This window comes from Notothenia rossii (genome assembly GCF_949606895.1).
Source record: "Notothenia rossii genome assembly, chromosome: 1".
NCBI classification, from domain to species: domain Eukaryota; kingdom Metazoa; phylum Chordata; class Actinopteri; order Perciformes; family Nototheniidae; genus Notothenia; species Notothenia rossii.
In genome coordinates this window covers 82,174,630-82,195,349 of record NC_136912.1, presented here as the reverse complement: position 1 = coordinate 82,195,349, position 20,720 = coordinate 82,174,630, and the positions used below count along the sequence as shown (strand labels likewise).

The window sequence follows — 20,720 nt, the reverse complement described above, 5'->3', positions numbered from 1 at the left end:
CAAACACCAAATGTTTGGCATTTTGGCTTTAAAAATGACTTTAACAAAACAGTAGCTGATGAATTTTCTGTCATTAACGGATCAATTCATAAAATAAATATATCCAAATAAAAGTCTCTCTAACTTATTTTGCCTCACACAAATCATATACGTAGTTGTGGCAGTAGCAATGATAACATCAATGGCAGATATGCAGAAAAGGCTTTTTAACAATTTAGTAGAAGTGTGGCCTCATCAAGACAATTCATTTTAGTTTGTCTGTTCAATCATATTCCAGTTTGTGAACCCAAACCATTTTAGGGATTCATATTAATAGCAGCTAAAGTTCCCGGGCGTGCATAAAGACTTCCAAAAAGGTCAAACCCCAGTAGCGGCACCCCTGGCTCGGTTGTTTGTTCTACCAAACATGTCGCGCACAGTGGGATGCACTCTGAACATGTTATGCAAACGTAAAAGAAACAAAACATGACAAGGGAGATCAAGCAAAACACTTCATCTATAGAACAAGCGCTTCTAGCTCGCCCTGTGCCTCATCTCTGTCATCATGGGAGTCTTAATGAGAGGACAAACAAAGTTGTGTTTGCATTTCTGAATGTCAGTGTCACCAGAGACTGACAACTGAGGAGACTACCAAGGGGACTCTGGGAAAGAATGTCCACATCATTAGATCTGTGCTAGCAGGCTCCTTGGAGAGCGTGATGAGGGACGTGAGAGGATAACGTCCCTCATCAATAAGGAGTCATGGTTATTTATCGTCAAGTAGTGGTTGGACCGTGGAGATCATCAGATGACAATGCTGGAAACACATGAAACTGAACAGAAAAGTCTGACTGAAGCCTATTATGGTTCTTCCTGTGTCTCCAGGATGACAACCACATTGTAAAAAAAAAAATGACCACGGACATGTTTACCTCGGTGGCACATGATTCCTTCCAACAGATACCCCAGATTCCACAATATGGGAGGCAGGGAATTGATTTCATTGCTATGCTTCTGACATAAGAAATGTATCAAAGGAGGGGGTTTTAGGCATCTTACCATATTTTACGTAAGCCAAAGTTTGCACATTTTTACAGTAATGCTAATTCTCTATAGAGCAATTCCTCTCAGCTCCTAGTCATCCTCTCACAGACCCAGTGTCTCTTTCTTGTAGTCTGCTGCTGTCCTTCTGGGCAGTAAATACAACCTGACAGTTAAAGAGCTCTTCCAGACTGTCGGCACAGCGGAGTTTTGTCATCAACCAGCTGTAAATGGGGTTATAAAACAAACACATCCGGTTTCACATGGGAGTGTATGTATGCGTACCGTGTGATAGTTGATCATCTCCTGCAGGCTTTCAGCAAACTTTGTGAGACTCGACTGTGGGGAGAAAACAAAATGACAGAGATGAAGAGAATTGGCATGTATTTAATATCAATAACACAAACATTATCACAAAGTGCACATGTCATCTATTTATGAGGTACTACCTGTATTAAAGAAAGTAAGAGGCGAATGTCTCCTACATGTTTCATCACATATGTCTAGACAAACACAAGTCGGACAGGTATTGTTAAATGAGAACTGTGGTGTATTTTGGAGACACAATAACACTTTGGGAAAGAATTCTTTTGGCTAAGTTGCTCCCACCAAATACACTCAGAGGCTGAACTGTAACCCGAGGGAGGGAGCCACACAAAGGCAGAGAGGAAGCGCTTGCCTCGCCATGCAAAAGTAATGTGAGAAAGCAAAACAAAACATCTTGACCTCGGCAAGACCCAGTGGACAGTGCAAAGTTTTACTATGCCTCATTTTTCTTTTTATAGATTCAAACTGGCAAATTGAAAAATACTTGAAACAATGACAGGAGGTAGTGAGTGCAAACGGAGGCAGTGCAGGTCTCTATATCTTGGAACCAGGAAGAATCAACCACTATGCCAAATTGTGTAATGTTTATGTTTTTTTGTATACGACTAATAACTTGAAATCTTATCAAATATGTCATCATTGAATTTAAGGTGGACGAAAGACTGCCCCCATACATGACAAGAGAAACACGCCCACTCTGTAATGCTGTTGGTTCAGATCAAGTTTTTTTGTTTACCTCTATGACCTCATCTTTGTTGGACTGCTGGGCTAGCTCCCGGATCCCGTTGACAAACTGCCTGTTGGCTGCATTGTAGGCTTTTCCAGCGTCAATCATCCCAATGCACAACTTCACCAACTAGGGAGAGAAAAAGAAAGAGGCAGGTGGTTAGGGGGTGAAAGTAGAGACATGAAGAAATGCAGTAATTGACAGAATAAAGAAAAGATGAAAAACTTAGTGAATAGAAACTACAACAAAGTCGGGCATTTCTTCAGGACATCCTGTCTTATTATAAACACTTCAAGTTTGCTGCTTGGAATAGATTCAGAGGGATTTATTGAAACAAAGAAGAGCAAAAGACTAACACTGACGTCAGTTTCTGGTTAACAGCAGGCCCTTCTTTCCCTTCTGACTCATTTGGGGCGAACATAATTCCAGGTTATGTAAACTCACAACAAACGCTGGCCGTTCTCCATCAAGTCCCACACTGCAGATGAAAGAGAGCCTACGTATGCCTCTTCAGCCAAAGCAGCTACATAACTTACCCAAAACACTCCTTTTCTTATAGCAATCTCCTTAACAGATTAGTCAGGGATTAACAGATTAAATCTGTTAAAACACAAATGTAATGTCTTTCCTTCTAGAAAGTATTTGATCAATTGATAATTTAACGGGGAAAATCTGAAATTAGATAAAACACAAGCAAATAATTTCGCTCACATTAAAAACTAATATTAATAATGCTGTCACTCAAATTGTGGTATTCCATTACAATACGGAATAGGAAAACTACATTAATTTAGGTATAACTATAAAACCGTCTTAGCAGCACAGGTCAGAAGGTAATATGTAACTTTCTAAGTGACCTAATAGGTGCTTGTCTTACGCAGGAAACTGTTAAACATCAGCAGGTCATGTCAAGGTTGATGTTAATCTTTTACCGAAATATACATAACGCATGCATCTCACACACACACACACACACACACACACACACACACACACACACACACACACACACACACACACACACACACACACACACACACACACACACACACACACACACACACACACACACACACACACACACACACACACACACACACACACACACACACACACACACACACACACACACACACACACACACACACACACACACACACACACACACACACACACACACACACACACACACACACACACACCTGTTTGATACCTTTTGCACAAGATAATTACTTTCTCTCTTTCTCTCTTTCCGCCTCACAAATGACGAACGATGGAATCAACTCTCTTCTTTAACCAAAAACGTAAAATATAACCTTCATGAAAGTTTTAATTATTTATTGCAGGAAGGTTGTATAAGTTTCGTTAGGGGACCTGGACTGGTAACTATGAGTGTTTTCATAGTTTGCTAAATCTAGTAAAATAATGTATTGTTTGTCTTATAATGTTTATGTAAATCATGTGTCAACTAAATGTTGCCCAGACATCTTTCAGTTAGACCGTTCAAAGGAGCAACAAACTGTGACCACCATGAGGGATTACTTTACTTAAAGGTGACCTATCATGCAAAATGCACTTTTGTACGTCTTTTATACATGAATATGTGTCCCCATGCTAAAATGCATGATCTGTTTGGTATTTTGAAAAATAAAAAGTATAAATATGCCTTATATAGGTATGGTCCTACACTATATTATTCAAATATAGCATGATAGGTCCACTTTAACATAAATAGAACCACAGTTTTAATCAAAACTGACCTGGTAATAAGAAAGCTATAAACAGAATCTGAATACCTTTATTAGTCCCACGGAGGGGAAATGTGCGTAGTTACAGCAGGAAAAAAAGAGCAACAGGCAACTTAATGTTACATTTGCTAAATATGTGACATGCATTTTAAAAAAAAATCTAAGTTATGATATAATAAAAAAATATATAATAAAAAATAAAAAGTAACATAATTTAAAAGTCATCAGTCTCTGAGGAAAGTGGTCCTTTTATGAACAGATTTAATATTGGATCAGTTAAAAGTTCAATGTAGTGTGTGTGTATATGCGTGGCAGGTAGGAAGCTTCAAGAAAGAGTTGATCTCTGGGGTCTTCAGCCCGTTTTCTCTCGCCTCCACCCAGAAACACGTACACACTCACATACAGTCTCACAGCCATACTTATGCACACAGACACACCCACTCTCAAGCAGACCCTTCCTCTCCAGAGCAGAGGGGGAAGTGAGGCCGGGGCTGAGTCACAGAGGAGGAGGAGGAGGAGGAGGGTGGGACTCTGTAAGACTGTAAGTCCAGAAACAATAAACTGGGTTCTTCCAAGCTCCAGGTCTCGCCCTCAGCTAGGGAACATGCTCTCAGCTCTGCGGGGAGTCGACAGCAGGAGAGATTGCTTTTTCATTCAGAGAAGGACAAATACTGAGTGCTTCTAGTTACCTTGGTTGGTTTATTAGTTTAGTTTGGTTCATTTGAGAACAATTAGTGAGATGAACTCTGATGCGGTTCCCTAGGCAAGAGAATATAATCTGAACCTTAAAAAGGAAACAAAGACAAAAGGCTACTTTACTGGTTCCTGTGTGAAAGGTAGACTCTACCTAGAAAGTCAAGTCACACAAGTTAGTGTGACTTGCTGAAAATCCACACTAGTCCAAAGAGAACATATCTATCTATATACAAGGACTGTAACCTGAATCCCTAATATTGTTTTTCCATCCACGTCTGCATTAGAAACAACACCAACCATACAGTACACACATATTTCCATTGTCTGGTCAATGCTCAATGTTTGTTTATGATTTAGTAAACAGAATGTAGTTGTAAGAATAAAGATGTTTAAAGTCACATGTTGGTGTAGATGTTGTTTTGTGTTGGAAATGAACGTGAATGTGATCTGCTCCAACTTCAGAGTCACTGTTCAACAATGGATTTGGTCGTGCTTTTTAGGAATAACAGAAGTGAAGTGTCCAGTTACAGCCCATAATACATCATCTTACTCAAAAGGCAATCTGAGACAAACCTTCAGCTTTCCACTCACAGGACGGCCTCCGTCAGTTCAAACAGTTGAACAAATGAACAATCAAGCAATGTTTTCCATGGGTGGTACTCACTTTGTCGAGCTTGGATTCCAACTCACACACATCCCCCTCCACTTCCTCTATGGTCGCTCTGTGGGGAAAGAAGAAAAGAATTTGAAATCAAGTGTATACATGAGTCAATACTATTGACTTCGCTGACACAGAGAAGCATTCCCACGCTTAAAGATGAAGGGAAAAGAGACACTGCTGGGGAATCCTAAATAGAAGAAAATTAACTCCCTATGTAGCACTTTGGTTAACAGTCTTTGCAACATTATTACCTTTCTACCATATGTCATGTGTCCTGCGTTCAGTGCACAAAGTAAACATGCTTATTTCACAAGTTTAATGTTTGAGTCAATACTTTGAAATAGAAGGGAAGCATTGAACAGCGCACACATATAAAGAATTAGAAGAGCATATTATAACTGACATCATATCTTGATTACTTGACCAGATGTATGACATCATGCTCTATGATTATTGGACTCATATTTGCTTGACTGTTCTATATTTGTCATCATCTTAACCAGGGGGGGGAGTTCAAGCTAGATGGAACAATTCTAATTCACCAACAAGCCCATATTGTACAACTGTAGCCTCTGAAAATGACATGATATTGTACACTTCAACAGTTCTGACACAGCCAGGCTCAGAAACACACACCATGAGAGGCAGCCAAACTGAGAGCTGCCATTTTGGGTAATGCCACAGGCCTGGAGTTAGGTCTGGCAGTCTGCCCCTGAAAATGTGACAAGGGCACAGCTCGGTTCTCCACAGGATCAACAGCCTACGAGCACACGAGCGCCACGACTAAAAAACCTCGCCGCAGCAGAGGCTTGCTGAATGAATCAGAAGTCATTTTTGATAGAAATCTATGCAGTTGAACTTGTCATTGTAACCTTACATTAGTGTCCGACAGATGGCTTTACTACTTTACACAGGACGACTGCAGCAGAAGTGACACATGGATGTCGATGGAGAGCGCAAACCTCTGCCAAATCCTCTATCAATGTTAACGAAAGTGAAAATATATCCGCCCCCTGATTCGGCTCAGCTCCAAAAGAAACGATGGGTTCTTCGTTGGCTCATGCAGCATAAACCCTTTCATCTAGTTTCATGGATCTGTCTAATACTGTCTCCGTAATCCGGCTGACAAGCAAACAAACCAAAAAACATAACTTTCTTGGCGTAGGTTATTTTTTAAAAAGTCCAATAATTATTAATCATGTTATGAAGGAGATACTTTTGTTATTGATCTGACTCGAGGATACGACAGCAGGAAAGGTGCTTTATATCCTACAGCTAAGATGTGGCTTCAAGTTGATGCATGTTCCACATTTGCAAAAGTTTAGCAGTAACCAAAAGGGCAACACCGGAGTAGTAAACATTGTAGCTGGAGCATTCTATGCCTTTTTGTTTATCGTAAAACTGATTCTCCAGATCTCTTGCTCTGTGGATGTACATGTATCTTTTTGTACATGTCATATAGGACTGTGAATGTGCGTGTGTCAGTTTAGAGCCAAGGGATTAACAGTGACACCGTGCTTTGGCAGCGGGTGGCATTTCCCAAACCCCCTCCAGCTGTTTGTTCTTCCGTGTGGCGTCACTCTGACAGCTGCCAACATCTGCTCGCCGTCAGGGGAACGAGGCGACTGAGTGCTTTTGGCAAGTGATGCACAATCAAGGTTTCCTGTGTACATGTGCAGAATACCATTACTTTATACAGTCTGCTTTAATAATGATACTTATATATACTTGCATTGTGTTGGTGTGCTTTATGATATACGTATATACTTCTTTAATCATGCATCAACCGCGAAAAATAAGTAGTACTGGCCACTAAACTTATACTGCTAAAAGGGATGAACTTTATGTCATGAATAATGTACTCACCTTTTGTACGCAATACATTCAAACACATACTTCAAGGCCATAAACTTGCATCAGTTCAATCAAGTGTGTATACATCTTCTCTACCAATTCATTCAACTTAGTCTACTAGAACAGCTTGCAACGTGGGAACAGTGTCACAGAGCATCTGCGCAGTGACATTGTGTTAAGTCCTTCTATCCACTATGTTTTGGGTTAAGTACACCAGTAGGGCAAACGGGGGCAAACGCAATAAAGAGCCTGTCCCTTTCACACAGACATTAATCCTGGTCAAAAGCTAATTTTAAAAGCCCTGTTTGCTTTTTGAGAGATGCTTCAGGCAAAGTCCATTTCTTTAATGAATAACACAGATAATGACTTTGGCTGCTGATGGCCTCTGGTGTCTGACTTTTTTTAGAAGAAGAATTTTGAGCTCTTCTTATATTTTTCTATACTCACACACTAGGCATTTTGCAGGCAGCAGCCAGAGGAAAGGGCTTAGGCTTTCAGAGCAGCAAGTCCCAGATTAGTCATTACTGGAAGATTTGGGGGGAAATGACTCCCACACAAAGGCCACCTCAATAACACGTTTACTAATCTATCAACATCTATTGTAAAGTTATTATAACCAAGTTCTGAATACATGTCAGGCAGATCTGTACGTTTTTAAATCTTGGGTTACTCTTCATGCTTTCAACAACACCTATGTCCTTTATGAAAGTCTTTGATGTGCTCATGTGTTCAGGTGTAGCTGCTCAGGGGCAAACAGCATGGCACCTTTAAAGAGAAACTCTCAGATGTGAATGTGTAAAACTGAGTGACTGAAGGCGGTCATAGTCATGACTCATGAACAAAGTCAGACACACCCTTTCCCTGAAATACAATTTTAAAAAAATCATACTTGGAAAACCTACTCGATGTCTGTCAGTCGCTCTCTGGCTTTCGATGCAACCACGAGAACATGACTGGTTCTTTCTAATCTCGTAACTTGAGCTTGCAGGGTGAACTTGTGAAAGCGCTGACAGAGGATAAGAAAAGGGAGGGGCGGCGGCGAATAGAAAATCTGGGCCATTGCCTCACAGCTCTGACCTTGGAGCAAGTCCAGCCTGAGTTTGGATAATGGGCAGCAGAAAAAGAGTGAGAGAGATTGACTTCTAATTCTAACACACACGGCTTTCCTTAGTTGGAAAGTATGTGGTGACTTCTAGAAAACATGGCGTTCGTATACAACAAAAAGACATTTAAAGAAGACACACGCGAAGGACTGCAGTGAAACACCAGTGGTCTTCAGCCTGGGAATTCAACTAATATTAATAAACTGACTGTCTCAATATGTTTTCAAAGCTAGCCTCTGTCCGGCTGAGTAGTTAGTTTCAGTTTAGCCCCAAAGAGGGCCAAATCATTTCTGTGGGCTTGTAGCATTGTGCAGTGAATCGACAGACACATGAAGACCAAAGTACACGGATAACAAGCAGCTGTATCTTGAAGTTTGAACTATCAAAGAGCCCCGTTATCGTATCTGCTGCTCAGTTTTATAAACAAAAACAATGACTTTGAATAAAGTAAATCAGGGCATAACATCTAAGGTGAATGCTTTGACTCAAAGACGATTCAAATCACATGTCTGCATTTCTTTGAGAAGCCAATATTAAAAGTAACTCATGTATTAAATGTAATCTCTTAATCCTACATATTTTTTGAAATGGTAACGAAGCAGAGTGTAAGCTACAAAACAGATGTTTGTTCTCTTTGAACACAGTCTGAAAGGAGTGAAGTGAAATGGTTAATGCTCTAAGTATAGAGACATTTGAACATCTGCACTTTCCTTTAGCTGGGCAAAAACTGAATTAGAGGAGCAACAGCATGGCAGGCTGTACAAAGCGGTGATGACCTCTCTGACAGTGGAGAAGGGGAATGGGAGCGGGGGGCTGCTCTGACGCTCTCAGCTCCTCCGCTGAATGTTAATGAAGTCAGCTGAACTCCTTTAGAAGCAGACCCTGGAACATCCTCCTCCACTGAGGTCTAGTGTGACCCTCGGCTGACAGCAGAAGGAGAGATCCCTGATGCATTATGGGATTCTTTAACTGAACTTTGACCAGGAAATATGTCCATCATATGTGGTGTTACATTAAAAGGCTTTCAAATATGAGTGTTACATTTAAAACATCAGACCACAGTATAGGAGCTGCAGCTATGGCGGTGTACAAATTGACTCACTGAGCAGGTGAATACAACAATACTCATATTCAAGGCAAGGTTGATTAAGGAAAACACATTGATAATAGTGTTGGAGGGGCAATGACTGTTCATTATCGAGGCATCTCCCGATTGTTTTCATTGTTTGGTCGATAAAAGGTAGTAAAATAGTGAAAATGTTCACCCTAGTTTCTAAATATTCAAGGTACAATGTCTTTAAATGTCTGTGAAACTGAAAAATGTTCAATTGAATAGTTCAAACAGATCTAATGTTAAGCGTAAAGACAAAGAAATAGATTTGAAAAAGCATGGACGAATGAAAAAAGGTAGGAGTCTGCTAAGGAGCATGAGGAAGTATCTTCATACTATCTTTAAGTCTGAAAGCCCTCCGAAACTACAAGATTCATTTAGCTATCAAATCTTTTCCAAACCTAGTACTAAACAAGTCAAAGACTAAACAGAGGGGGGTTTCTTTGCTTAGAAGGTTGAGACGCCCTTCTCTAGTACAGGGGTTCCCAAAGTGGGGGTCGCGAGATGATTACAAAATAAAAATGGAACATTTAAAAAAATGGATACATTTTTTTAATAATTCTTTTATTGTAATTATCATTAATAATAACGTTTGCATAGACATTTTCAGGGGCGGACTAGCCATCTGTATAATTTCCCCGCATCGAGGCTCCCCCTTTGACAATCCACTAGCGCAGTGTTTCTCAAACTTTTTCATACCAGGGACTTGGTAGGCCCCCCCCCCCCCGTCGACAGGGGGTCGCCGGTCTCTGGCACTGTTATTTTTGAGTGATAAAGTGGACTGGTGATAAGCACGATGCAGGTATTACCCTCTCAGTGCAAACACCTGATGTGTGGTGTGCTCAAACTGAAAAGCAGCAGATGTAATCAGCCTATCATCTCATCTTATTGAAGTAAAGCAGACAACAGATCAAATGTGCCGTGCGGGGCTCCCTTCATTCCAAGGGTTTGTTCTATGCATTTCATTTATTGACATTACTTCATAGGATAAGGTTTTTAAATGCGTCACTTTGTACTGCCCCACGCAAACTTGTGTACATTTTAGCTTTAAACTCCAAGTCATTAACTCATTCTAGTCCGCTCTCCTAATGAATGTACAGTCAAACTACTTACATGAAAGAACTAGAACACCTAGTGTTAGGTGAGCAGCCTTAATAGCACTTGCTATGACTACACTGTATGGTGTTATTCATTCAGTAAAGACAGATCTTATTATGTCCCACATCTCTTTAACTAGCTTTTTCACTAGATGTAACAATATGAAAAAGGGAACTGAGACGTCTTAAGTGCCGTTTGGGTGTGAGGGTGAAGCTGGGGCTAAATAAAGAGACGTTTGGTAAAAGGAGACTACAGTTCATGAAAGGAGGAAGGAAAAAAGGCTGCATGTTGACCACATCAGTGAGAAAGAGGCCGATTCAGCATCACTGAGGGAATGTTTGTTCCTGTTTCTCTCTGAGTGGACAAAAATCACGCAAAGCAACTCTAATCCAGGGTATCCACTAAAGACGTCCACGGTGTATGTCCAGAAGAGAAGACAGTTTTGGATTACATTGGTATGGTAAATACGATTAAAATGCAATGTTAAAAGCTGTTTTAAATGAGTAATATGACAGTATACCAACACCTTATCATGCTTCCTCATTTAGGATATCACCCGTGTGACTGTGAAGCCCATCGAAAGATGTCCACATGATGATGGCAGCTTAAGTTTCTTAGCAGCTTTGGAGGTTTACATAGTTTACATGTCGTAAAAACTGTTAAAAATGGGACATTGTTAAATTGTGGGAGTCCAAAACTCAAAATAAGCCTATTCAATTATAGAAAATATTGAAAATAAGTAGATTTGAGAAGCTATAAAAAGCGTGATTAAATATAATGTGATTTTAAGAACATTATATAGTCACGGTTTGAGTCCACAATACTACCTTAAATTGTGGCGGGTAGACAAGGCGCCAACACACACAGGGTTTCCTAGGAATCCACTAAATCTGTCTTTTATTGTTTTTACCCTGAGTACACATCTACAAAACACTGTTATTTTAGTAGTGGGTGACTAAAGTTCTTATACTGCCAAAGATCCAGGCAACATTAAAAACAAAGACAAACAAAGCCTTGGAACCTTGCTGAGCAACTCTCCCTCCACCTCTAACTCAGAGCTCTGACTACAGAGTAACATCTACTATAAAACGGAGACACCTCATTCTTTCGCAGTGATTCAGTGGCCATGAACCAAAACAAAGCGTGCCTCTCTCTGGCTCTGAGGCTGTGTGCACTCGAACCCACTTTAACAGGTTTGTCACTCACGCTGCCAACACAAGAGACTGCGGTACAGACCTCAGCACTTCAAAGACATAAGCTGACACTCCAACACCATCTGCTCTTCACATATTTTCCCTATCCTCCAATGGAAGATATTTCCTGATGCAGATGTTCAGCAGGGGTTGGCCGAAATTCTGCTTCCATGGTTCAATAACTGCCTTTTCCTTCTGTTGTCTAAACGTATACATTGATTCATCAAGATGATAATGAACACATGAACCCATAATGAGCATAATTGTCAAAATACATTTACTGCCTCGGTGCTTAATAAAGTAATTGGATGTCAACATTGACTCTAATGCCATATTTCTTTTTCCCTACATAACACAGCTTTAAACTTCAGTTAGCTCAAAGCAGGCTTACTTCTAAATGAGTATAACTAATCCTATTTAGATATGTCTGACAGTTGAAAAGCCCCTCAGAACAACTTTCCTTTGATGTTTTCTAATTATATGCCACGTTTCCACAGCTAGCTACTGCTTAGTGTTCAGTGGTGTTATTTCAACTCTTCATTTCTCTGGAGCTTATGCCTTTAACAATGTTTTAATGTGTAAGAAATATAACAAATGGGTTTTATTGCCATTTATGTCTCTCATGACTGAACTAAGTTGTTTCGACTCTACTGAAATGACAGTAGTGTTGGTGGCCAACTATTCAACCCTTCTGTTAGTGTGGATGGAAAAGTGAAGAATGGGGTGAGCCTCAGTGCTGTGACGTAGATCCTGTAATTGTTAGAGAGCGGAGCAGTGGTGATGATATAGAGGGGGGGTCCCACTGTGGTAAAAACCCTCCATTAGACACAGAAGATTCAACAACAACATCAACAAGATGAGGTCATTACCTAAAGATAAACAGTTACACAGGCTCTTGGGAAAGTCTACGTGTAATGAGAAAACATTTAGGCCTATCTTGAGTTCACTGTTCATCCTCCGCCCTGCTAGGTATTACATAAGCTCTAGGAAGGAAGCGATAGTCATAACTACAGCATTGACCTAATGTACTGTAACACTGAGGAGTGATAGTCAACAACAGGAGTAACAACCTTTGACAGCAGTAAACTGGGGGGGCAAGTAACTGTTATTCACATTGTTGGGCAACCTTTTTCTCAATGAATTGATTTATTGTTTGGGTTAAAATGTCAGAGGTTGGTGAAAATCTTTGGTGAAAGACTGTAAAGGTGAACATTACATTTTTTTGTTAAAATACGCTGCCCTATACTAAGGAAATCTAACTGTCTCTATATGTACCGACACAGCAAGAGTTCTCCCATTTTATTAGCTGTTAATTTTGTTTATTAATAATAAATAAAACAAAGGTAAATTAAATCAAACCGCAACAAATCAACATGCCAACGAGCCTTTGTTCCCCTGTGGAACTAATCGGGGAGTATGGCGGTACGATCGCCCTCGTCAGACTATGGGTTCTGTATCAGAGAGACCACCAGAGATCAGTCTCTACAGCTGCCGTCAGAGACTTTAAGGAGAACTGCAACCGGGGGCTGTTGGACCAATGACGTCACACCATGGCTTTCTGCTGAGCTCAGAATCAGCTAAACCAATCAGGGGCGAACTCTCATGTCATCATGATTAAGGAGCTAGTGAAGACAGGGAGAGAAGCTGCTGCTAATTGCAGAAATGAGCTCACTTCTGGGTACTTCAGGTCTAGTATTACATATCACATTACTGTCTCACTCTAATGAAGTTTATTTTTAAATGTCTTGGTGTTGTGCTTACTTTTGTGGGCTCATTGTGAATCAAATATTGAAATATTTCAGCTCACAGGGCTGGGCAATATTAAGAAAATCTAATTGTGACGACATTGTTTCTTTCATACAATATTTAAATGTCATGTGCATTGAATGACTAAGCGGGCTAAGGCAAAGAATAGAACAGTCTGTTCAATTCAGAAAATGACATCACTTACTGTGAAGCATCCTTTAAAGCCAAGAAAAGACACCACTTAACATAACCTTATCCAAAATGTAAGATGATATCTAGTTTTATATCATATTATCCATTTAATATCAATATATAGCCCAAGATTTGATCAACAATTGTTGTTCTTAAAATACAAACAACATACTGCTAACTCAATACATGTTTTGCCTCTTTTTGGATCTTGCAAGAAAGAGAGGCATATTAAAAATGTAAAATATGTATCCCTACACATTTGGGGAGAAAGCCATGGCCTCTGGAGGGAATGTTCTACTCTCATAGTTGAAGAGGAGCCAGGAAAGAGTCTAAACTCTCAAGTGGAAAGTAGGCTAGCAGGGTTTACTGCCAAAAAGACATGATGTGTTTCACTAGTGCATCTTTCCTCCGGGCTGAAAGCGTGGTTTATCACTAAAGACAGCTTCCCAACTTAAATAAGGATGAGAGCAACAAAAAAAAAGAAAAGTGGGGTGTGCCAAATTACCACTTGAAAACAACCCTCTCCACATTTGGGGGCTCCATATTCCCTAGCACACATTTAAAAGCAAACACCAAAATGGAAACAGATGTTGAGCGAATGAGAGCTGCTCCGTGTTTTCATCCATTCTCTCCCCTTATGTCCTCCTCTCCGGCCAAACATAACAAGTGGGGGATGGAAATATAAGAGCGAAACAACGGTGGTCAAAGTTGAAAACGGTGCTGTGGAAATCTCTGACCAGTCCCAACCTGACAGGAGCTACAGGAAACGTTGGCAGATGATTCTGGTAAAGGACAAAGGGCACTCAAAGCTTAGATAAAGACTCCAGGTTGCAGAGGATTATGGGTAGTGGCTTCCCATCACACCAACATGATAAAAGATTGGAGATCCTTCATTTAGATTTGTAAGTGGTGCACAAGTCCAATGTATGTTATCACTAAAGCTACAAGGCAGAGAATGTGCCCAAGTCTGAATCAGATGATAGGTTTCTCTCTCATGTAACTTGATATGTAGTTTGAACTGAGTTAAAATGCTCAGCTGAAGCAGTGTGGTTTGTTTACAAGAAACGGCTGAACCATATTTGCGTAAAATAACCTATATTTGGAGGCTAGAGTCAGACATAGTAACTCTGATACATACTTATTATTTTTTGCTTAAAAAGGACCCATGTCATGGCTATTTCCACTGATCATAATTCCATTGTTGAGGTATACTAAAATAGATTTATACTGTGCAATTTTCCAAACTCACATTGGTTTCTCATACAGCATCTCTGTAAAGTATGTGTATTCACAGGTATTCACTCTCTGTCCTAAACGGCTTGTTGGAGCTCCTGCCCCCCCCCTCCCTGTGAGCCCAGTGTGCTCCGATTGGTCACGTCGTTGCAACGAGCCTCTCGGCGATACAGCGAGAACAAGCGAAACTCATCCTGAGCACACACAAACACTCACAGCCGAAGTAAAAACAATAAGTGTGGCTTGATATTGAGTGAGAAAAAGGTTTATAACGCTGTGAGAATGGGTCTGCGGAGAGCATTTCTCCGCGATGCCAACGTAGTAGCCGAAAAAACGTTTTCCCATTTAAACAGTCGTGGTAGATACCTTGTTTGTTTTAAACATCATAAATACACAAACAACAATGAATACTTACAGGTTGTGTACCCGAGTCTCCCGCTGGTCCAAACAAAGTAGGAACAGCATCGTCCTATAGTGCCCTACACTGTACATATCCGGCATGAATCACTGAAAGGTTTGGGAAGCTTTGTTTCGTGAAAGGCTGGCAGAGGGTGTGGCCTCTGGGTATCCCCACGTCAGAGTACCCAGGAAGAAAATGAGAAATCTCCAACGAGGCGTTTTGGGGAGGTCTTTTCTTTGTTAGAGTTTTACTCCCTACAGGGTCTACTTTGAGGGTTTGTGACTCTGCAGACCGTTTACATGCAGAAAAACCTTCAAAACACACAAGGGGACGGGTAATAACCGGAAAAGCATGACATGGGACCTTTAAGAGGCCTAAGATTGCTTTTGTTGGTCACAATTTCACAAGTACTGACCGATTGGTAATTATTACTTTTAATGTGGTTATTTCATTTGTACAAATTGAAAACAAGCCAAATAAAACTAAACTAAGACTCCACTCTGGAGTGGAAACGTTTGGACCTCATCCAACAGAGCAGGAAACATTTTACGAGTAGGAAACTGGAGGATGACGGAATACAATTTGCAGACAAAAGATGAGCTACTGTATACCAAGGCTGTAAGAGAAACAAAACGTTACCAACTAAAACCTTCCAGCCAATTCCCTGTCAAACCCAAAGATGTTCAGTTTACTACACAAGACTGAGAAATCAAACACTCACAATTAAGAAACTGGAGCTAACAAAAATTACTTCAGAAATGAATTGCTTAACAAAATGGTCAATTATGAATTCAATCAACTCAAGAATAATGACCTTAATGTTCCAGCTCTAAATGTTTTTAAACTATCTTTAATATTGGTTTCTTTCTGCACATACACTTTTCAAAAAGTTGTCTTTATTCATTTAGTTAATTACAAAACCTTTTTGAAAAAATGAATAAGAATAATAAAAGGTGCAACAGATTTTGGAGTTGGAAATTGTTGCCTTCCTAAATATGCAAACAATCGGGGTTCAAGTCTTATTAAAAAAACGATTGATTTTCAAAAAGGAAGTATCGTCTGAAGCCTATTATGAAAGGGTATGAACTAAGGACTCATTTGTCTTGTTTATAGGTCTCAGTTTCAGACTGACAATGTATCCTCCACATCACAGCTTTATTTTGATTAACTACATTAACGACACACAACTTTAAACCATCTGCAGTGACTCGTCCGGTTATCAGGAATCCAGCAAAGTGATTATGTAAGAGGTTGATGATGATGATGATGATTGATTCGTTGTGATTGTGTGTTTTTTTAATTGTCTGTAACTGTAAAACTGTCTGAAGCTGTGCTGTTACCATTCTTGGGCCAGGACTCTCTTGAAAAAGAGATGTTTAATCTCAATGAGACCTATCCTGGTTAAATAAATACACTGAATATACATGTATAAATGTATAATAATGACTGAGATCGTCATGTCGAAGCAGTCTTCTGAGGGGAGAATGTCACTAGAGTATTATTCAGGCCAAGTAACACAGCTGACTGGGAAGTTTCCCTTTATTCAAACCTCTGAATGTTAACATCTGTTCCTGGTTTTGAGAGAGAGGATGTTGCAGCAACAGCCGAGGGAGCGGAGGGAGGAAGGAGGCGCTTTCTCAAATCTCTGGATAACGCAAAGTGAGTGAGGAGGAAGTAGAGAGCAAACATCCTATTTTACACCGCTTTTAAAGTCGACAAATTGAAGAAAAGTGAGAGAGATGGTGTCATAAGCGCCAATGTTGCCAGGAATACATCACACCAACGCCCACCACCGGAGAAAACTGCAGAAGAGATACTTTACAAAAAAATGAAGTCCACTGAGACAAATGCAAAATGTGTGATATTGGGCTACATAAATAAACTTTGATTATAAAGTCAAAGTGTTTTACTGTAGGCTTTAATTTGTAAAGAGTGGCAAATGATGAGTACTGGCACAGTCTGCGACTTTATGCTTTAATTTTCATCCACTGTGTATATCACTCACATCATGCTTTAATGCTAAAATGGCTGGGTTCACCTTATAAATGTGACTATTAACTTGTTCGTCTTTTGCAGTATTTTACCTAATAATTGTGGATTTTTCACTTAAAAAAAACAAAAACCGTAGACTTGTTAAATGATTTGTAATATATACCACCCTCCAAAATCCCTTTATACAGTATAGTTTCGAGGTGTTGGAATATCATATACGGATTATGTTAACATTTGTGAAAGTTTGATGGACAATCTTTTCTATCATGGCCCAAACAATCCATTGATTCATCAAAGAAACACCTGATTTGACAATATGTGACATGTGTAAATACATTTAAGTTGATATACTAAAGTCCTGTCCTGCCAATACAAGCTGCCCAGAGTAAATGTATTTTCAGTTGAATAAGAAAGTGTGATACAGTGTGATTTGCTGCAAACAATACAACATTAAAGTCTGAGTGGTTCTGGCACAATCCCATACTGTATGCATGGCATTTTAAACAATGACAAATTAAGGTTACTGGCACAGACTGTCACTTCCAGCACTCATTTTTAATATTCATTCCTATCCTTACATAATTCATTTACGGAAAACATAAACCAGGACAGCTTGCCACTGCTCCTATGTGCTTGCACCCCGGTCAGAGAGTTTCTGTGTGGTTTCCTACCCCATGCTCCCCGGCTGGCCCCAGCTTTCTTAACAGACAGAAATAGAAAAGTGGCAGCCATCAAACAGCAGGCTAGTTACCGGTGATTAGCTGCAGCTAGCAGGAAGCTAACTGAATACTTTTCCTGTAGGGAAATAAATAAATAACAGGAACTAAAGCCTGGTTGTCAGCACTCACCTGAACCGTGGGGAGTCCTTCAGACATTCCTCGAATTCCACAGTTATCTTCATTTTGCCGCAGTGAGTAAACACGCACACTCTCTGTGATTAAAGACAGTAATCCAGGCTAATTAGCTTGTTGCTAACGTTACTGTACTCCTGACCAGCTGGTTCCTCACTGTCACTGCTCTGCTAGCCCCAGAGGCTAGCAGCTACGATTAAAAAGTCGCAGCAATGCAACCATAAACGACTGTATGTTGAAGGAATGGTTGCCGAAAAAACGCTACAACAAACTATCTGAGACGCAGCGGTCAGTCCTGAGAGCAGAAAGTGTCCTCCGGTAGCTAGGTCATAGCAGCCAGTGTGGGAGAGCAGCTTTCCTTCAACGCAGATACTACTGACTCACACAGATCGTCTATACTGAGACAAGATGCATCACTGCCCAGAGCATGTGTTGCAGGTTGCAAGGGTTTGTTGTTTATTGGGATTTACGAATTATTGGATTTACAGCAAACATTAACAGAGAGAATGATTGATGAGTGATCAATGGTGAAAGAAGTATTCAGCTGCTTTACTGGAGTTAAAAGCCGAGGTGGGAACTTTACTCAAGTATGCCTACTGTACAATTTTGAGATACTTGTACGCCTACTTTAAATGTTACATGTCATTTTGTTAGACGCTTTTATCCAAAGCGACTTACATACATTCAGTAGCCTACTGTGGACAATCCCCAAAGGAGCAATTTGGGGTGAAGTGTCTTGCCAAGGGACACAACGACATGCTGACTGACTGCACGGGGACTCAAATTTGGTAACCCCTGATTAGAAGTCCAGCACTCTATCCACTGAGCCACAGCCGCCTTATGTTATGTTACTTTGCACTTCTGCTCCACTACAATTCCGAGGTAAATCGTGTACTTTAACTCCACTACATGTATTTAATACCTTTAGTTACTTTACAGATTTGTAATAATAATATTAAATATAATCAACACTTCAATAAAACTTTAGTTACACCTGGATTAAAATTCCGAAGCTACCCTGCAGCATACAAAGTAATTGATAACACTTTAATGCATCAATAATTTAAATCAATGTATATAATATATACATTGCCCTGAAATTGACCTGATTTGCATAATAACTACTTTTACTTTTGGTACTTTGAGTATATGTTGATGCTAATACTTTTCTTTTACTTGAGTAACATTTTGAATGCAGGACTTTTACTTGTAACAGAGGATTCGTACATTCAAGTAAAGTATCTGAGTGCTTCTCACACCTCTGAGTAAAAGTAAAAAATACATTATTATCAAAATATACTTAATTACAAGTAAGTCCTGCATTCAACATCGTACTTAAGTTAAAGTACAAATGTATCATCAGCTGAATGTACTTGAAGTATAAAAAGTACAATGAATAATTGTGCAGAAAAGTTGCCTTAATGTGTGGATATAACTATAATTATGTATGTAACATTTCCAGATAACATTGTTGCATCAAGTCGCATTTTAATGTTGTAGAGAAACAAAGTTCTGATCTACACATAGGCCTACATGGTAGGGATTTACAAGCTAATATTTATTTTAGAAGCTGAGTCTAATATTTCCATACTTACTATATTTGTTTTACCTTCTCTAAGGCTAACAAGATAATGTAGAAACTGCTGTCAGTGACATAAATAGTTTTATAGGAAAATTGTAGTAGGCCTACTGCATAATTAAGCTTCTTTATCTATTTGCAGGAAATATCTCCCTTTTTAAGGACAAAAACACACGTTCAGGTAGATTTTGAAGCATCAGATTGGAAATGAACTAGGGTGTCATTTTAAAGAAAAGATAATAAATCCAAATAACAATTAGGAGATAACCCAGAAGAAGGATTGGATTTATGTTCTATAGCATCAGGTTATCCTGAAGTCAAATTGAATACCTTTTAAGGCCTTTTTAAGACCCTTTCCATACATTTTAAGACCTCATCGCCACTTTGAGTTTTAACCGGTTACATTGGCGACACAAGCACATTTAGTAGGCTATTGGTTGTCTTTCCTCCTTATATTCCAACCATTTGGACGCAAACTTGCATTTCCCAGTAACGATGTTGTTTAACAAGCGGGGTAAACGGACCTTCGCGGGTTATCAAGCAATGAGTGCGCTATGTCCTGTTCAGATGACGTCAAATCCAACGGGATGTCATAAATAAACTACAAAGATTCCTACGCAATGATTACATTCAGGAAAACTTTAGAATACAACCTCTTTGGACAATACTTATTGAAAACAAGCTACAAAATATAATACCTTGGAAAATGTCGTTTAATACTTTTTAATACCCTTCATTTTCTCTAAATTGATTTATCAACATTGAATACTTTTTAAGACCTCTGAGCATATATTAATTTAGTTATGTATGACAGCAATATTATGAGCCCCTTTAATGCGTCTATCCTCCGAAACTAGTGATGCCTCTGTATTTTTCTATACGATCTTTGTGTGAGTTGACAGACTCTTCAGGACAACCTCCTGATTTCTACTCCGCCGTGGTTCTCTGTAGCCTTTACTCCACAATCATATCACAAACATTTGACATTTTATCCTAATTTCTCGACCACTTGCATTGTTTTGTCATTAAATGAAAACTGTAAACCGTCAAGGAGAATCCTTGCATGAACATAGTCCACAGTTTCATCCTGTAATAATTACTGGAAATCCAACGGGAATGACACATATGTTGTGTAACAGCGCCCTCTGGTGGTTTTACAGGAGTTCTTATGTCGTGTGGAAGAAGTACT

At 39.6% G+C, this 20,720-nt stretch overlaps 1 protein-coding gene across 12 annotated transcripts in view; it reads right to left on the bottom strand.

The window, feature by feature from the left end:
• LOC307015054 (arf-GAP with coiled-coil, ANK repeat and PH domain-containing protein 2-like) overlaps positions 1 to 18,347 on the bottom strand; it is a 47,294-nt gene extending 28,947 nt beyond the window's left edge. For 5 of the 12 annotated variants that reach the window (XR_013801397.1, XR_013801398.1, XM_079643419.1 and 2 more), the window contains exons 1-4: positions 17,950 to 18,346; positions 5,183 to 5,240; positions 2,084 to 2,203; positions 1,306 to 1,359 (exon numbers count right to left, since the gene is read on the bottom strand). Coding sequence is in view for 8 of the 12 variants with exons in the window: in XM_079643419.1 (XP_079499545.1) it covers positions 1,306 to 1,359; positions 2,084 to 2,203; positions 5,183 to 5,240; positions 17,950 to 18,002 (285 nt within the window). In the remaining 4 variants the exon portion in view is untranslated. Of the gene's footprint in view, positions 1 to 1,305; positions 1,360 to 2,083; positions 2,204 to 5,182; positions 5,241 to 17,949 lie in introns of all 12 variants that reach the window. The other 7 variants (XR_013801400.1, XM_079643426.1, XM_079643420.1 and 4 more) reach the window with 4 other exon arrangements.
• Positions 18,348 to 20,720: the final 2,373 nt, after the last annotated feature.